This window comes from Seriola dumerili, unplaced genomic scaffold, assembly GCF_002260705.1.
Source record: "Seriola dumerili isolate Sdu_G_001 unplaced genomic scaffold, Sdu_1.0 BDQW01000191.1, whole genome shotgun sequence".
Taxonomy (NCBI): Eukaryota; Metazoa; Chordata; class Actinopteri; order Carangiformes; family Carangidae; genus Seriola; species Seriola dumerili.
This window is the reverse complement of record NW_019174446.1, coordinates 2,957,424-2,975,288: the sequence shown is the minus strand read 5'-3', so window position 1 is coordinate 2,975,288 and position 17,865 is coordinate 2,957,424. Positions and strand designations below refer to the sequence as shown.

Below are 17,865 nucleotides of genomic sequence, written 5' to 3'. Positions count from 1 at the left end.
ATGGAAAGGCTTTGCCAACATGATGGTGTAATCAAAGTCTGATTGATGGATGTCCAGAGTTGCTCAAAAAGTCAGTTTTGGTTTAACTAATAGTAGTTGTTTAATACAGTTAAATGTGGAAACCTGGAGTCTTAAATTCAGCTTTTGATGCCTTTCTGGTTTTTGCTGTGAGCCCATGAGTCCAGTTATTTATTTGAAATAGGAATGAAACTAACGATTATTGTCATTATAAATTAATCTACCAATTATTTTCTCTTATTGTAGTCAATAAAATGTAAAAATAGTCCAAAGTGTCCATCTGAAGTTTCTAAAGCCCACTGTGGTGAACAGTCCTAAAACTCTACTCCAGAACAAAACGGGTTGAAAGTCAAGTTAAAATCTTTATTTTCCTCAGTGAGCAGCATCTCCTCTGCTGACAGGGCTTGTGGAACTGTTTGAGCTGTATTTTCCTCCATTTATCATCACAGAATTTCTCACATCAGCTGGCAACAGAAGCCAGTGTGTCATATAGTACTCGCGCACAAAAAAACAGCACTGAGTGGAACCACAGCCGCACCTGCAGCTACAGTCATTGTCACTAGTCATATTCTGTATTTATCTTCCCACTTCACATTTCCCCCTTTCACGGAGCTCATGATCTGGTTATGAAATATGCATGATGCTCTTCCTGCTCTCAGAGCTGCTCCAGCTCGCACTCAGTCCCTCCAGTCCGCGTTTTTGCGGCCGCTATCTGCCTGCTGTCAATGAACATCCAGCGCGTCCTCTCGGCTTTATTCTTCTACGTGTTTCCATCGCTCCGCCTCTTCTTCCTATCTGGATTTTTTCCCCTCCTTTCTATCTCCCCCCCCCCCCATCTCCCTCTCTCTCTCTCCCTCCCTCTCTCTCTCACTCTCTCTCTCTCTCTCTCCCTCTCATTGCATCCATTTTTGTGCATTTAAGAAATCTCCAAGAATTACCAACCTGGAGGAAAGCGAGCTTACCAGAGTGACAGAGGAGGGTTAAGGACTCCAAACGAAAACAAACAAGGACGGACCGGGCATCTTTTATTCCAACATGCGAGTGAAACCTTTCTAAAGAATGGCAGCGATGGGTTAGACAGGATTTAACATGACTGCAAAATAAAAGGCAAGAGTTGTTTTTTTAAATCCTCTGTATTTTTCTACTTTTTTTTATCCCTGGAAGGATGGAGGCTTGTGTTTGGAATACCTGGAGGTTGTAGCCTACAGCATGTGCACTCATGCTTCTTTCAGGGGCATCTATTTCTAATCTTGAGTGTTTTCTGTTTCAGAAAATTTCATGTGTAAAATTGGCATCTCAACCTGCAACAGCTTGGATGTTGCGAATCCCCTGTTTGCAGGCAGCGCTCAGGCGGCTGCAGCGTAGTTGATAACCCTATCATGAGCATTTAATAGCTGGGATGAAGCCTGTAATGAATATTTTTGACGCTTATTTCTGCAGCACAGTGTAATATGTGCATGATACTCCTAACCGAGATGTCATGCCGTGTGTAAGCCACGGTGCCTCCAGCAAACCCGACCGCCAATTTGAATTTTGACCGCATGAAATGTAAGGGAAAAAAAATCGCCCAGAATGCCGCTGGTTGATGGTGCTTTTCTCGTTTTTTAGCCACTGTGTGTAAAAGATGTCTGCTCCACACGGGCCCCGGGGCGGCCCTGGCCCTGCTGCTGCTGCTGCTGCCTCAGCGGCCGGCGCCATGCCGGAGATGCCGGACCTCAGCCACCTCACCGAGGAGGAGAGAAAGATCATCCTCGGTGTCATGGACCGACAGAAGAAGGAGGAAGCGAAGGAACAGTCGATGTTAAAGTAAGAAAAAGGCGGAGATAGCGGGAGCTGTTGGTGCTGAATAACCCCGGGTGTTTGTGGGTTGTTATTACAGTGTGAATTTCTATAATTGTCTCTCTGTGTGATACTGGTGGGTCATGTTGCCTCTTGACATCCAAGCTAGAGCTTTAATAGTCGACTACTAGCCAACGGGACCAAGGTGAGATGGATCTTCCCCTCACCTGGTCATCACTCCTGGACTCCCCCTTAAGAAAGTACTACATTTTAATGTCTGAGTATCATTTTATAATGCGGCATGCACTCCAGCCTCTTTCCCCCCATACTTTGTTGTAGCTACAGCTGTACTATAATGGGCTGGGTTAGCAGCAACGGGCGCCATTTTCACGTAAAAAGCACGCCAAATTGCTTAACCTTTCCCCACGAACGTCACCGAGATTACACAATATGACACTGGAAAGATCATTTAAGGTGTCCTTTGTGGCGATGGCGCACGCGGGGTGTGTGTGATTTCAACGTTAAAGTCTCGGTAGATCCTGTGAACCCCCCACCCCCCTCTCACCACCCCCACCCCCCCTGCTCCTCTTGTGTACAGATGTCGCTCGGAGCTGTTTCAGCACCACGGCGCTGTCCACTGTAGGGTTTTAGTTTTTAAGGTGGACTGGAGCGTTTCCGCCGTCATCGCTTTAACCTTTAACTGTGTCAGCCATAACTCTGCTTTATGGTGGAATACTACACCCTGTCGACTTGCCCTGGTTATAGAAACACAAAAAGTTGATGTATTGTAAATTTAAAAAAAAATGGTTTGACCTTCTTTGGGAAGGCAGGCTAGTGAGGAGTAAGGGATTTCGGGGTGGTGGCCTTAAATGTTTCAATCCTGTTGATTTTCTTGTAGTTTTCCTTCTTCAATGAAAAGGAAGCACATGTTTGCATGCTCACAAGCCAGGAGATATTGTCTTTTGACTATTTTATTTGACTGCAGCGTGAATATCAGGCTACATTGTGGGTGATACAGTAAATACATCCACATTTCTGCACGAGATCTGTGGCTGGTGTACTGGTGCTGCAGCCTCCCAGGCTTTAGTGGAAGGTGTGTGTGCCACTATCACTGGGAGCTTTTTAGAAGCATTAGAGCTGTTGTTTTCCATCATCAGGTAAATGTTTGCACTAAGGCAGCATTCCTAATGGAGGGAGAGTTGTGCAATCCCTATGCTGCTGCATGATAAACATGACTCATGTACTCCAAGACACGGCTACCTCAGCCGCTGCGGTGCGTGCTGTGTGATTCATCCAGGCCTTTTCCGCCTTCCCTTCCCTTCCATTCCCTTCCCTTCCCTTCCCTTTCACTGCCCCCCCACCCCCATCCCCTTCTTCTCCCCAATAGCTGAGTGTTTTTCCTATTTCTCTTTCTCTGAGGTAAAGGGGATTGTCAGTTTTAGTCACTCTTAGTCTCACAGTGATGTCAAAGCCTTGTCATGACTGAGCATGGGCAGAAGAGGCTGTTCTTTGCGAGGGACATGACTGACTGACTGTCTCATCATAATGTTAAGTAACTCTGATTCCGGGCCACATAAGCTGAAAACATACAAGACGTCATGAGGTCAAAGAGGCCTTTGAGTGGATCGCTGGCATCCTCATTTGCATGAGAATTATGTTTCTAGTATGGCCTCTCTCCTGGACACACTGGTTACCTGGGGTTTTATCTCAGTAGCAGGGCTATACATAACATCTGACAAAAGACATGGAGTTAATACCAAAGGCTGGCTGCCAGCATTTCACTGTTTGTTCTGACACTCTCGTTACACCTCCTGACCCCTTTGTGGCCTAATAGTAAAGTTTTCTTTCAGTTTTTCATACAGCAAAACCATACTGGTTTGGTTTTAATGTGCTCTGTCTATACATACAAGATGACTCATCATGAGTCATCAAAACAGTAAATCCCCACTTTCTTTACCTATGAATCACACAAGCATAACATATCCTGAAGCAGCATTAATTTGTTCAGCCCTGGCATAGGTACAACTGCAGCGGATTAACTTGTCATTGGATGTTTCGTAGCATTTCCAGCAGTGTCGGAAACAAACACCCACACTGCAATATCCAACCCTATAGCCTGTGCATCTGCGCTGTCACGGTCCAATCCCACAGTGGCTTGGATGGCTGTTCGGGAAAGTGGCAGTTTGAACATCGAAGTGTGTAATCTAACAGAGGGAATCCTGGGAGGATGGAGGGATGGAGAAGAGAGGGAGAGAGAGAAGCCTCCAGCTGCAGGGCTTGCCAACTTGCTGTCATCTCACTGGAGGTGCTACAGAGAGCGTGGATGGAAATCCAGCGCTGCTGACTCGCATGTAATTAGCTACTCTCTCTTAGGCTGCTCATTCTTAGCAGGCCTGTGTATGTGTGTGTCTGCATGTAGAAAATGTGCTGCACCAATGAGAAGTCAGTTTCATGAAGTCCATAAGGCGGCGCTTATTCTTAGATGTCTCTCCTAGAAAGCTCCTCAAAGCTGCAGCCGTACAAGTTTATTCAGTTCAGAAATCTTAACATTCCTACACACAAAAACAGGCTTTCCATGCATCAGTGAGTCCCTGAGCAGTACAGCAACGATGGTTATGGGACCCCACCCCCTCCCATCCAGACACTGTGTATCCTACAGGCAAGCATCAGCTGCCTGCGATGGGGTGACCCACAGAATGCCTGGGGCTCCACTTCTCCTTTCTCCCTCCTCCTTCAGTCCTCCAGGGCCACTTGCTGGTTTTGCTTGGTGGCTAGGAAGGGAGAGTGTAGGAGGGTCAGGTGGGGGTGGTGATGTTCTCCACCCTAACTCTGACGTTCTCACTCACATTTCTACCCTCTATCACTTTGTCGTTGTTTCTATTTCTCTTGCTCCAAATAGCAGTACCTGTATTATACCTGTATTATATTTATATAGGTATGAGCTGATATCTGTGCATAAACACACACACATGTATATTACATGTATACTGTATATATATAGATATATATTTATATACTGACCTCAGAAAGATGGTTAAACTGTGACCTCTAGGTGATAATTAAGATACTAATAGACATATAGTCAAATTTTGCTTTCTTTCCTTAACTAACATCCCAGTGAATATCCCAGCTCCTCTTGCCTCTGACACTTTTCAACTCATGGATCGGGGGACTGTGTCATTTGCTCAGGGACCTAGTTTGACAGCGCTAATTATACTGGCTGCCTTGTATGAGGGACTTCCACTGAGATGCAGTGATTCCAGGGCTCTGAGGTGTCTGCTGGCAACAGAATATATGGTATATTCAGTGTAGTTGTATTGTGGCAGTATGGTGATGATATCGTAAACTGACGATTGTTGAAGGAGTTAGCTGCATGTTGTTATAATCCAAAAAAAATGACCAAGGTATTACCAATAATAGGGGCCACTCCAGCACAAAAAAGGTCATAATCAAAGCGTCAGAGGCTGAGGTGTCCTGACTTTAAGTCCATAATATAGGTCAAGCTCTAAAAACACTGTATCCTACAATTCCCACAATGCAACTTGAAAGCACCCTCTGCTAGACCCCACCATATCTGGTAAAAGCTCTTGACTTTTGAAATTTGCCACCCCCAGTTTGTCATCAACATCAACTTCCTGTTAAACATCAACTTGTAGTCTGTAGGTAGCCGAGGCAACCATGATGACATCATCAGGATTATTTTTTCAGACTTTTGAAAGCACCTTCCAGAGCCACAGAAGACACCATACACCAGTTTTCACAGGATGAGAAACTTGGTGGAGCGCTTCTTTAATTTTAGCCATATTGCCCAGCCCTGTTTTCAATATCATGTTGTTGCTATGTGTACTGTTACACTGTAACAGTAATAATGGTACTACACATAATGGTACTTACAGTACACCATTATTGTTTACACCATTACACTGTACTGTGCACAATGAGGTAATAGTGATGAGAGAGACTAACTAGACAATATATTCCTTATTTGATCTGAACATTTTATAATGACTGTAACTTTAGTGAAACTTTAAGGGTTAGGAATCTTACTTTAGAGATCACAATTTCAAATCAACTGGTGTCTTCTGAAGTCTATACTTACCTCTATATCTATTGGCTATCAGTTGTCTCCATTATGAGTTAGAAAAAAATGTATCATGTTCCCGGTTAGCATGTAAAACGGCTGTGTTGAGAGGTATGGGGGTTGGTGTGTGTGTGTTCAACATGAAGAGCATTGACCTAGAATTAGCTTTGATTGATCACATCCCATTTCCTTTTTCTGTTGCTCCCTCCCTCCCACCCCCCACCACACACACACACACACACACTCACACATTCACACACCTCGTCCCCCCATCCTGGTCATTTATCTGATAGTGCTAGAGAGCTCAGTGTACCAGCTGGGGTCAGCGCTACAGAGAGGCCCTGTGTCCCTAGAGGCTGTAGAGTCTCTGCCCCTCTAAGAGAGTTACAGTGGTAGTGTGCTGCATACACATGTTGCAGAGGTTTAAGCGGCTGATATTCCGATCATAATGTGCTTCTTTTAAAGTAAACCTGATTGCTATTTAGCACTGAGCAGACAGTAGGAAGTGGCAGATTATTCAGGCACCATAATTGACCGGAAACCGAGAGAAACATTAACCAAACACAAACCACAACCAACCCAGGGAAACTTGTGGACACAGACCAAACCTGGCAACCCAGAGAAAACACACTGTGTCAGTTCTGCAAACAAGAGCTAGAGGCAGAGAAACACTTCCTGGTACACTGTAGTCTCTATAAAGAAAGGCAAGACATTTTATTTTTTTTACCAAAATTAAATCAAGTGAAATGCCAAGAACAACAAAAACATTTCTCAGACCAAAACAGTTATTAGTATACTGTCATGGAAGCAGCAGAGTATGAGAAAACCATTGAAAAAATAGTTAAAACTGTACTGAACTCCTTCACAGTGTGATTTTATCTGTGTCACATAACATAATGCAAAGTATATTGTTTAGTGTAAAGTCTTATATGGCGTGTGTTGTAGTAATATAGTGTATTTTTCTTCTTACAGTCTAAATGATTATACTTACATTATGAACCTTGTAAAACCTGCTACTGTACTAAGTTATGTTCCTGCCAATAAAGCAAATTTGACTTAAAAAAAGGGGGGAGAGAGAGAGAAAGAGAGAGAGACCTATGGTTGTGAAATGAGGCGAGGTAATGCTCAGAATCTTCCCACTGGACAATATACAGTATACACACACTCTCTCTCCCCCTCTCTCTCCCTGCCTTTCTCTTGTTCCCTTAGCTCACTCACCCATGCTCACTTGCCTTCCCATGCAAAGAGCAGATTCTGTCATGAACGTTGTAGAGTCTCCCATCCCCCATCACTTTCCCCAAGGGAAAGAGAGAGAGAGAGAGAGAGAGAGAGAGAGAGAGAGAGAGACAGAAAGAGAGGGAAGGAAGAGTGGATGCTGTCTTGACTCTATAAAGCAGAACGCACGCCAGATGAATACATCATCATGCTAATTAAAGTAACAATGTGTTTTGGTTATGGAAGGTTGGCATGCTGTCAAGTAGTTTGGCTTAGCTGGACAGGAAATCTAGTTAGAACACAATTGCCATCATTAAAATGATATATACAATAATGTATAAAATATTTACAAGTTTCTCATAAGCTGTGCTGTTGTTGAAGTTAAGTTGCATTAGTGTCAAGGTCCTCTGGTGCTCTCTTATCCGTCTGCTGTTTTTTTTTTTCATTTCAGCCATTAACCTACTGTATCTGTCAAATTGCCTCTAGCCCTGTACTTGCATGTGCTCTTTTTCTCTCTAAATTTGCCTTTCATTATGTTTTATTTTATATACCTTCCCAGTTGACCAATGTATCAGAATGTAGGCTACAGATTTTCCTCACAGTCACAATCACAGTGTTAACATTTCCTTTAATGGATAAGTCTAGTGTTCTTCCATATTTACCTTGTTGTCATTAACTCAGATGCCACAAAGTGTCCGCCTCTCATTACTTTCTGACTTCCCTTCCACGTTTGGGGCAAGTGTTTTTCCTCTCTCGTGAAATCTGCTGCTAAGTGCTCCACTGTTTCCACCACACAGTTGCAAACTTTGTCTGTCATTGGTGCTGGTTGCTATGGCTAAAAACAAGGTTGATGAGAGTTGTGAGATTGAACAAAAACAGTTACATGTCATGGGCCAAAAAACCAAAACAATGAGCTGAAAGACACTAAAGCGCTCCTCTGAGCTGAGGTAAACTGTAAGGTTGGATGGTGGATTCGTCACTATTTCACTTTTGACCTATTGTTACTGTAAAAATGTTTATTAATGAGGCTTTAAACAGTTGGGCACAGTAGTTTTTAGCTCAATCGGATGTAAACAGTTCATGTATGGAACTATTTTCAGTGGAGGATTAATATTTATGCAGTTTAGAGCACTGGGAACATGTATGCGGCTTTACAATATGTCAACATGTCACTCAGTGCAACAGTGTGGCTTGGTGTGTTTAATAGGTTTAGGATGATAATATACAGTAAATCTATGAAACAGAGGAAATAACCTTTGCTACACATACAATACTTGATAGTAGGATCAATTCATTTTTGGTTTTAGTCTTTTCATAGGATGTGATTTTGAAGAAAAATACAGAATACTAACTTGTTTTATGGTCTGACACACTTACAAGGTTTAGAAAAATGAAAGGAGAGGACACTTGAGGATAAGCTATGAAGGGATAGCAAAGGAGAACAGAGGGCAGGGTGAGAGGAAAGTGTAGGGCAGGCTAGCATGGGAGAGAAGAGAGGAAATGAGAAGGGACGAGGGGCCGAGAAGAGAAGAGAGGACAGGAAAGGAGAAGAGAACATCAGAGAGAAAATGAGAGGAGAGACAGTGACGTCTGAGATGCTATCAGGTCTCGTTGCTGATATGACAGCCTTAGTCCCCATTGACAGAGCAATCAGCCTGCCATCTCCCATAGCCTGCTATTCTCCTGTGTGGCACAGCACAGCATCGGGCTCTATTGTCTTTCAGGGCTTTGTTCTAAATAACATCTGCATTCGTCAGCATAGGTTTTATTCTCTTCTGGGCTCTTATCCCTCAAGCAAAGTTTGAAGGGATTTTCCTGCCCCTGGCTGCGCAATTTGAAATGCCCTTGGTGAAACCTGACAGTGGGAAAATGTTTTAGAGTGAGGTTGTGGTAAGTGGTACAAGGGATGTTTTGTATTTCTAGAAATGTATAATACAATGTTACACCACAGCACAGGAAGAAGAAGAAGACATTTGTTAACTAATTAGTTCCTCAACAGCTGTAATGTTTGGATAATTGACAGTATTCAAGCACTTAGTGTTGGAGTGTTAAAATCATAAGCTGATAACTAATATAATAAGGTCGCCAGTTCAAATCCCAGGACCAGAATGCATTGTGTTTATCCCGGCTTGCATGTGAAAAAGTATTTGAAGAATTTGATGTACTGTATCACTTTCCCCAGAAATGATGAATGAATTCAAAAGTACAGTAGTAGAGTGCAATATTAGTAACTGGTGATCCTGACTCAGAACACAACCCAACTACAGATCCACTACCAGCACATCTGGCCTGTTATTACATAAGCCTCCTCGCATGAGGTGCAAGAGTAGTCTGAATGAGACCAACACAATGCAAGAGAAATTCAGACAAAACTGAATAGCACTTTACAAAGGGTAAAAACAAAAAAAAGAGAAAAATAGATGAATAGAAAATGAAGAAGATAGCCCCAGCTAACAAGAGCAAAGAGAATAGAAACGTGACAGTGAAAGGCACCAAGAAGCGGCCACTTTATCACTTTTATTGCCCATCCCCTGTCCCCATACACCCTGAGTGGAGTCAATGCAGAGCAAGATATATAGCATCTGACCCTGTAAGGGAAGCCCAGGGCTTCTGAGGAACATATGTGCCTGCTGTAGAATAGCTGGCAGCGTTGATGTTAAATGTATCTCTCAAAACCCCGGGGTAGTGTGACGATGAAACGAATGCAGAACAACACCCTAATGGGCTCTACACCACACACACTAATTGAGGAAGCAAAACAGGAAATATGTCTGCTACTGAAACTGTTTCAAAATGGAAGGCTGTGTGAGTGTAGATAGTTACAACTAGCAAGGTGTGATGCCTTTTCTCTCCCCTGTGATATTACCTCAGGGTTTGTTTTATGATGGCTGAACCCTGAAAGGTCAGAGAAAAGACACCTCTCCGCTATGTACAGGTCAGGTCTAAACTCACGTGCTCTGGAGGGCCCATATTATCCAGGTTTTCGTTTAGACTAAACTACACTAGTTAGTTCTTACTTCTGTAGGGTTTCTGAATCAGCTAAATTGGACTGGAGGACAGTTGAGTCTAGTTTTATATGTTTTTTGTCTGAGGGTCTGTGTACCTGTTCATAGTGTGGCAGTTAATGCAATCAAGGAATATTTACTGTTAAAATCTGTAGATGTAGCGTGAGCGAGTGAGTGAGAAAAACAGAGTGAACACAGAGAGGGACACAGAGATACCTGGATAGAGAAAGTGAGAGACAGTTACGAGGCTGCTGAATGGCCGGTTACTAAAGGTGAAACGTGGCACTGGGTCATCTCAAGCTGATTGTGCTCAAAGAGTGAGAACCCTCATGCTGTTCGCTAGACTATTAATAGTGGAGACATTCAGCTTTCTGCAGTGGCCGGCAAGCAGCCAGGCATCTAAAGAGGCAGCAAAGCCTGTGGTCATTTAGGCGTCCAGGAAAGCCAGGCAGCAAGACAAAGAAGCTTACAGGACAAGTTCCGACCAACAATAAGACAGAAGACCTCCACATAAAGACAGAGTAGATTCAGTTTAATTTTAATCAGCAAAGCTCATGAAAGTGCACTGGAAGTGATAAAGTCACTCTTAAAATTTTGTGTGCGATGTAAAGAAATCATTTCATGTGAAAAAACATTTTTATTGTTAGCCATAGCTCTGTTGGCCATTTATCGTTATAGTTTGTACTGTTGTGTGTCATCCTAGTTTTCTGATTTTGATTTACACACCTGTTGTAAACTGGTTGTACTAAACAGTAATATAACACTGTTTTCTTCTGCTAGCTTGTCTGGGTTTGAATGTAGGTACAGTAGTAGGCGAGGCAATCAATGCTTCACAAAACTCGTGTCTAAGCAGTATAACAGCAAAACACTTTAACAGGTCACACGGCAACTAGCTGCTAAGTGCCGCAACAGCTACACTAGCATACTTAACCTATGGCATTAACACACAAGCTTAAATGAATGTTGCTGCTACTGGAAGAAGTTTTTTATAAGTTTTTTAGGACATAACTCAAGGAAAGTTAGACTCACCCCAGAATGCAAGCTCATATATTTCATATGGGCCACCTTAATAAGTCCTATTTTAGGTAAACTAAGACCCAAAATAAGCTAGTTTTCATGTTGCAGATCCTTAAAAAGAGACACAAAACAGCACAAACCATTGTAAAGGTTTTTGTTCCAGATTGTGACCCCGTGGTGAGAGTGAAACTGAATGAAAAAGTCTGTATACTGGATATGGGCCTAAAAACAGTGAGTCTGGCGACTTTCTACAAATTTAAATCATGGTATTGCGGCTAATCCATGTGGATATTTAAAATGAAATGAATAAAAGGTTGTCAATAGTTCTTACCCCAGATGCTTTGCTCAGTGTGCAAGCTGGTATATTTACTAGCGGTAGTTTACACAGGGCACACTAATCTCTCCTTCACTGTGTGTGTGTTTGTGTGTCTGTCCATGTTCTGCTCATTCAAGACTCAGCTGGTAGGAGCAGGTGCAAGCCGGTGACTCAAACACGTGCATGCTGCCTAGCCGGTCCTTCTAATACGCCTTTGTGTGGCCAAAAACTCAAACCATCCAGGGCTTTCTATAAACAAATGCAGCCGCCCTGTATTCATATGCCACACACACAAACACACAGATGTAGTACACTCAATGAAACACACACCTCACAGTCAGACAGTGGACAGACAGTGTGTAATGTAATGAGTGGTGCAGTGATTCTGTTGGGAAACTTTTTGTTTGCTTATGCAGTTTTTATTTATTTATTTATTTTTAGAAAATACATGCTGTAATTATATGATACGCTTTTGATTTACTGTGAAACTGCTTGCTTTTAATGCTTTTCTCTACACATAATTTTAATTCCAACTTATTTGCTCTCTTGTGCCATCATAATTCTCCCCCTATGCTCCTAATGCAGCTGTTTAACTGGATATTGTTCTTGGAGGTCTAGCAAGGATCAAAGGTTAGATGTTCAGTAGCATTATAGCCTTTTACATGCACAGTAGATGCTGCTGTAGGTAGATTACAGAAGCAGCCAACTGACATAAATAGGGGAGGATAAAGAGTAGCCGTTTTCATGACGTCACTAATGCAGCCGTGGCCCTTATATAAGTCCACTGTTTGAACACCACACACAGGCACTACCATGTAACCTACACTAGGACATACTTTACAGCATATAGACCACTGCTTACACTGCCTACGGCCGACGGTGGCTTTGTGGGAGCTTTAAATGCATTATTCCAGAGATTCAGTGTCTGTGTGTGTGCATATGTGTTCACGGTTGCTCGGTTTGTGTAGTCTAGCGTGTACAACAGTAGCTACCATGAAAATAACAGTGAAGAGGCCTGTTTTTCATCCCCATCATCTGACACTGATCAGGAGGGAGACAGAGAGAGTCGATGTTGTGATCCCGGGATCGTGCTCCTCGACCGAAGTCTGATGGAGGATCTCCCACTAATCCCTTAATATCACTCGTCCCACTGAGATACTGCTGCCATTGCCATGGTGATACTGAGATGGCCTGGATGTGTAGTAGTGGAACGAGGAGGGAGCTGGGAGGGGGCTGGTGGAAGAGGGTTGCTGCATGGATACATAGAAATCCTCATTTGTGAAGTATAAATACAATCATTTGAACTAGTATCTCAAGGAAGGAAATGCAGGCATTTAAAGTCACCAGGCGTCAGGCCATGAGGAGGAGGGGCAGTTGACCGTGTATGACAAGTAGAAGCTGGTCGCCTTAACCTCGAGTGGGCGGCTGCTTGGTTGGTTGGCTGGTTGGGTTTAAATCTTTGCAGAGAAGCAGCTAATGCAAGGGAATCCTTTGATTTGGGATTTTACAGCAGCCAAAGTCAAACTTATTTTCTGCCATTGGACAGATGTTGAGAGCCATCAAGTTCAAGTTAATTTCAGTCGCACAGTGCTGTGGTCACATCTGTTTATTTGACTGAATGCGTGCCACAAAGCCCTCACTGTATGTCCTATGCAACCTTTGCAGTATATGTTAACTTCACGAGGTAACGGATACGATTCCAGGGTGTGTAACATCATAGGGTAGGCCTATCTACAGCAATATTTTTGCAACGTGATGGGTGTAACCTGTATGCAGCGAGGTGATATCAGATTGCCCCTGTGCTTGTCTGCCTGTGTACACTGTATGCAGTTTAGTTAAGCGAGCTAATAGTGACGTGCTGTAGCGATGAATTGGGACAGGAAGGAGTAGAGCAGGCCGGGCCAACAATAGGCAGGGTATCTATTACCTCTCTATTGTTAGCCATGGCCAGGCTATTATTATAGCCCTGAGTGAGACAGACAGCTGAGTGCAGTTTCAGTACAGCCCACCTATTGCTCCCAGCCAGGGACAACAACACTATCATGTTTTTTTATGTTTGAGGATGGCCCTGTTGGGAGTGTAGTTGAGGGTAAGGTTTGGTAAGTGGCAAAGAACTGGAATATGATCATGATCATCACTACTACTCCTACAATTTAGTTTTTTTTTTATCTTAAACATCAAGATTAAACCCAAGATGTTCCAGTTATGGGATAGTCCCTCACCAGGGAAACCTGGAGGAAAGGCTGAAACTAGGTTTTTGCTGATGAGATTGGAAATAATATGGCAAAAGTGAGACTTGACAGAACTGGTGCTTTATGGCTCCTCCCATATAGTATAGGGTTAGAGGAAGACATTGAGCTGCATTCAGCAGCCGCTGTCTGGGCTATTGGAGCTAGAGATTGGGCTAATGCAGAGGGCGGTGACCTAACCGTGGTGGGGTTAGAGCTGAGTTTCTAGAGTATTCCCAGTGGAGCCGTTCAGCTGTGTATGGGAGGAGTTGTGACGTTAGCTTGGGACAATGTCAGCTGCCAAGAAAATGCTGATCACAGCCAGAATAAAATGTATCTGTGTCAGGATGAATAAAGTGGGCTGACAGGAGAAGCAACCAGCATTCACACACAAATAAAGACGTGTTCGTGCACACACCATTACCTCAGCAAAAGAGCACATATGTGTTAAAATACAAACAGCATATCACTACATCTGACTAAATGTTGCTCATATAGTTGGTGTGTTTTACCGTATAATAAAATGAATATTGTACATATGTTTCCTGTGAGCCTTTGCATGGAAATACACTTGTGAATGTGTGGGCTGCTGGGTGATTAGCTGACTCTTTGCCACTTGGAAATCTCTCAGGAGGGGAGATATGGAGCAGCTCAATTGAATCCTGGCAGGTAATCTAAGGAAACAGATGGATTTTAGTTATATTTGGCAGCAGATTAGCCACTTCCCCGTTGCTCAGAGAAATCTGCTGTTGCCAACTCCTGTTTGACAATCTGAATATTAGTCCTTGGTCAGGAGGTCTGGCTGTTAGATTGCCTATTCTGATGAGTGTGCCCCGCGGATTCAATCCTATCTGTGCTTTCTAAGGCCCAGCTGTGGTGGCTGGCCAACCCTTCCACACCGAGGCGCTTGCCCTGTCGCCGTCCCTCCTGCCCTGCCTATCATGCCGTGCCAGCGCAAAGTGCCAGAGGAAGTTATCACCACTCTATCCCCTACCCCTAATCCTGTCTTAGGTGGAGAGAAAGTGTTAAGTAGCACTTCTCCTGGCATTTATTGAAGAGGGAGAATGAACAGGTGTCACAAGACCTAATCGTCTGTCTTTAAATAAGCTGCTATTTTTAGTGCATACTCTCATTTTCTTGGAGATTTACAGGTAATGTACAGTAGAGGTGGTACAATAGGGGAATTCTGTTTTATATATCCTGCAGGGATGTTGCTGACACGGTCATACACCGTGTATGTTGATTTTCCTTATGTGGCTGGAGTACAGTAACACAGTCTGCAGGGGTTTTGTAATATAATGTGGCCGGAGTCTGTTAGATTTTATAGTAATTACATTTTTTTTCCAACTAACTATCCAACATTCGGATTCAATATGTGTGTTATTACCTGTTGTATACACTATAGTGGACCTCAGTAAATCCTGGATTGTGTCCTCAGATTATTTGATATGTAGGCTTATAGATACATGATTCAATACATAAACGATAGAGATACATTTTAAGACTACAATACAGTGCAATTCAAAGCTGATTAATTTATTAATATTTGAACTGTAATTTGATTCAACTCAGGTTTGATATTTTTATTTGTTAATTAACTAAAGTGCATTATTAACATTTTGTATTAACATTAATATTCACTTCATTTTCATTTGAAAGTACTAATTTTACTAATTAGAAGAAACAATGGTGACTGTTAATGACTTACCTCAGTTCTCAGGTCAGTGTCACCCACGCATTCATAATGTAAATTTTTAACAGAGCAGTATGGGGACATATCTTTGTAAATAAAACAGTAATATGGCTTTAGTTATTACCTTCAACCCTGGAGGAGGTTGGGGTCAGTGACCTTTGTCAGCAGTTAGCTGCTAATGCTAGCACTCCCTTTGGTTACTTTATCGTCAGCACCTGCGTATTTCTGATAAATGAGCTGAGGTCTCTGTGTTGTGTGCCACCAGTATATGTTAAGATGCTACTGTGTTTTGTGTGGTTTGAGGACTGCAATAGAAATCAACTCTTTTAACAGTGGGACGGGAGGAGAGGGCAGGTCGCACACAGACACAAAGGCACAGCTGCACGGAGTGAGAGAGAGAAACACACCACACAAATAAAGTCAGGTCCAAGTCATAACACCCCAGAGAGTGAAACAAGTCTGACATCTTTAATAAAAGGTCTGGCGTCCAAGACCAGACTTGTACTACAGCCCTACATACTGAAGTAGGTTACTAAGGCTTTTTACCATGACTCCATTGCAGGTGACATTAAGAAAAAAATTCCTATGTAATGCACCATCATATACTGTATGCTGCACTAATAATAATATTTGTATCATACTGTTAAGGTCGAGACAAGAAGAGAATTCAGCAGCACCACAGCCTCCAAGTGAGAGTTTTCCCTGTTGCCTCTGAGTGATTTCAGACAGACATTAACCTCATCTCCTGGCGGACTGACTAGCTGGGATGGTGTTAATGATGTATGTAGTTGGTATTTACCCACTGAGCCAGATTACTCCCTTATGATCCAATTACCACTCAGTCTGTAGTAGACTCAGAGGGCCTGCAGGGTCACTGCTTAGCCATGAGATCCTCTATGACAGATTTTCTACTCCAGTGTTGATGCCAAGACAAGGCTACGTCTCACTATCTGTTTAAAAACTGTTTAGCACTGTGTGATGTTGATACCGTACTCTAAAATTATTTGAGGAAACATTTGTAACTTTTCATTGGAGTGTCTCCACTGAGTTGTGCTGTCGGTCAGTCTGGCCTGCAATCTGCAAGAAAGTTTGGAGTGGAAAGAATCTAGAAAAGACATTTTTTAATTACTTTGATCAATGCATTAGGCCTTAAAATAAAAATACTGTTGATTTGCCACATTCACGTCAAACTCACTGATGCATGTAGGTCTCTAGACATACAGTGGAGACAGCTTCATAGCACTCTAACGGGCCTTTTTGAGGGATATTTGGCCATGCTCAGGCTTGTTTTCTGCTCTTGGTTGGTAATCAGTGAAAAGTCACACTTTCCCTGAGGAGTACAACTCACCATATCCCTACTGTTCTTAGCTGTTCCATCAACATCTGGCTGACTTTTGAGAAGGAAATCTAAAGGTCCCAAGCAGCAGTTTACTCAAAGACAAGACTGGAGCGAGAGAGAGAGAGAGAGAGAGAGAGAGAGAGAGAGAGAGAGAGAGAGACAGACTGGGCAGGCTTCATACACTTTGGGCAGGGGGTTGGTGTAATTGGAAAGGAATTGCGCCTTGGGTGGCATGTGTGGAAGCACAGTGCAGTGTGATAGAACATACTGTGTGTGGGTCCACTGTTAGTGCCCAAAATGAACAGAAGTAGATTGTTGTTGTTGATCTAAGCTCAGCAATCTGCATCACTTTCTAGTGCTGGCACCTAAAGATCTTTTTCTGAGAACAGTTTTAAAGGACAAGGCCAAAAACAGTTCAAAACACATCAGTGAGCCACATTGTTGCACTGGGTGACATGTTCAAGGAACATGAGCCACTTCATCTTGAGCCACAACAGTGCTGTAAATATTCAAATGTAATTTGTGGCTGAAAATCATCCAGCAAATGCACCCCTCTGCAGAGAAGCAGGTGTGCATCGTGGCAGTAGAGTTCATTGATGGTTCAGCCATTAATCTCAGCGACTGAATCAAAACAGTGAAGTTGTGGGTGATAAAACTGAAACGATGAGCTAAATTAAACAACGCTGAAAAGCTCCGTAGAGCTGGGGGAAATTAAAGAGCTGGGTGATAATTCTGTGAATGAAAAAAAAGATCATCAAAAGATGTATGTTGCATTCACTAGGGCTGGTCTGACATACTTTGTTACGTTAGTTTGGGATGGACAACAGGTGAACTTTAAACACTAGTTTGACGGTCTCATCTCATCTTGCTGTCAGTCTGTTGTTGTTGACATTTGGGTGGCAACTACTGCGGGTACACAGATTTCAGGAGTTGGAGTTGTCCCACTCCTTTGACATGTTCCTTTATATTTTTATATGTCGTTATTGGTTGTGATATGAGCAGAATTTATACAGTGAGTTTTATATGTGCATCCTCTGACTGTCTTTTGCAATAATTGAAGTGCTTTGTAAACTTCCATGTTTAAAAGAAAGATTCACTCTGTTCCTCAAAATGTCTCTTAAGGTGGACAATGACATTTGTTTTAAAGATCTGTAATTTATCAGCTGATTCGACA

General features: G+C 42.8%; 1 protein-coding gene across 8 annotated transcripts in view; it reads left to right on the top strand.

Annotated features, from left to right (window-relative positions):
* Nucleotides 1–1,642: 1,642 nt before the first annotated feature.
* The window catches only part of rims2 (regulating synaptic membrane exocytosis 2), a 144,378-nt gene continuing 128,155 nt past the window's right edge, over nucleotides 1,643–17,865 (top strand). For all 8 annotated transcript variants that reach the window (XM_022753372.1, XM_022753381.1, XM_022753374.1 and 5 more), the window contains exon 1: nucleotides 1,643–1,824. In XM_022753372.1, coding sequence (XP_022609093.1) covers nucleotides 1,643–1,824 — 182 coding nt within the window. The remainder of the gene's footprint in view (nucleotides 1,825–17,865) is intronic.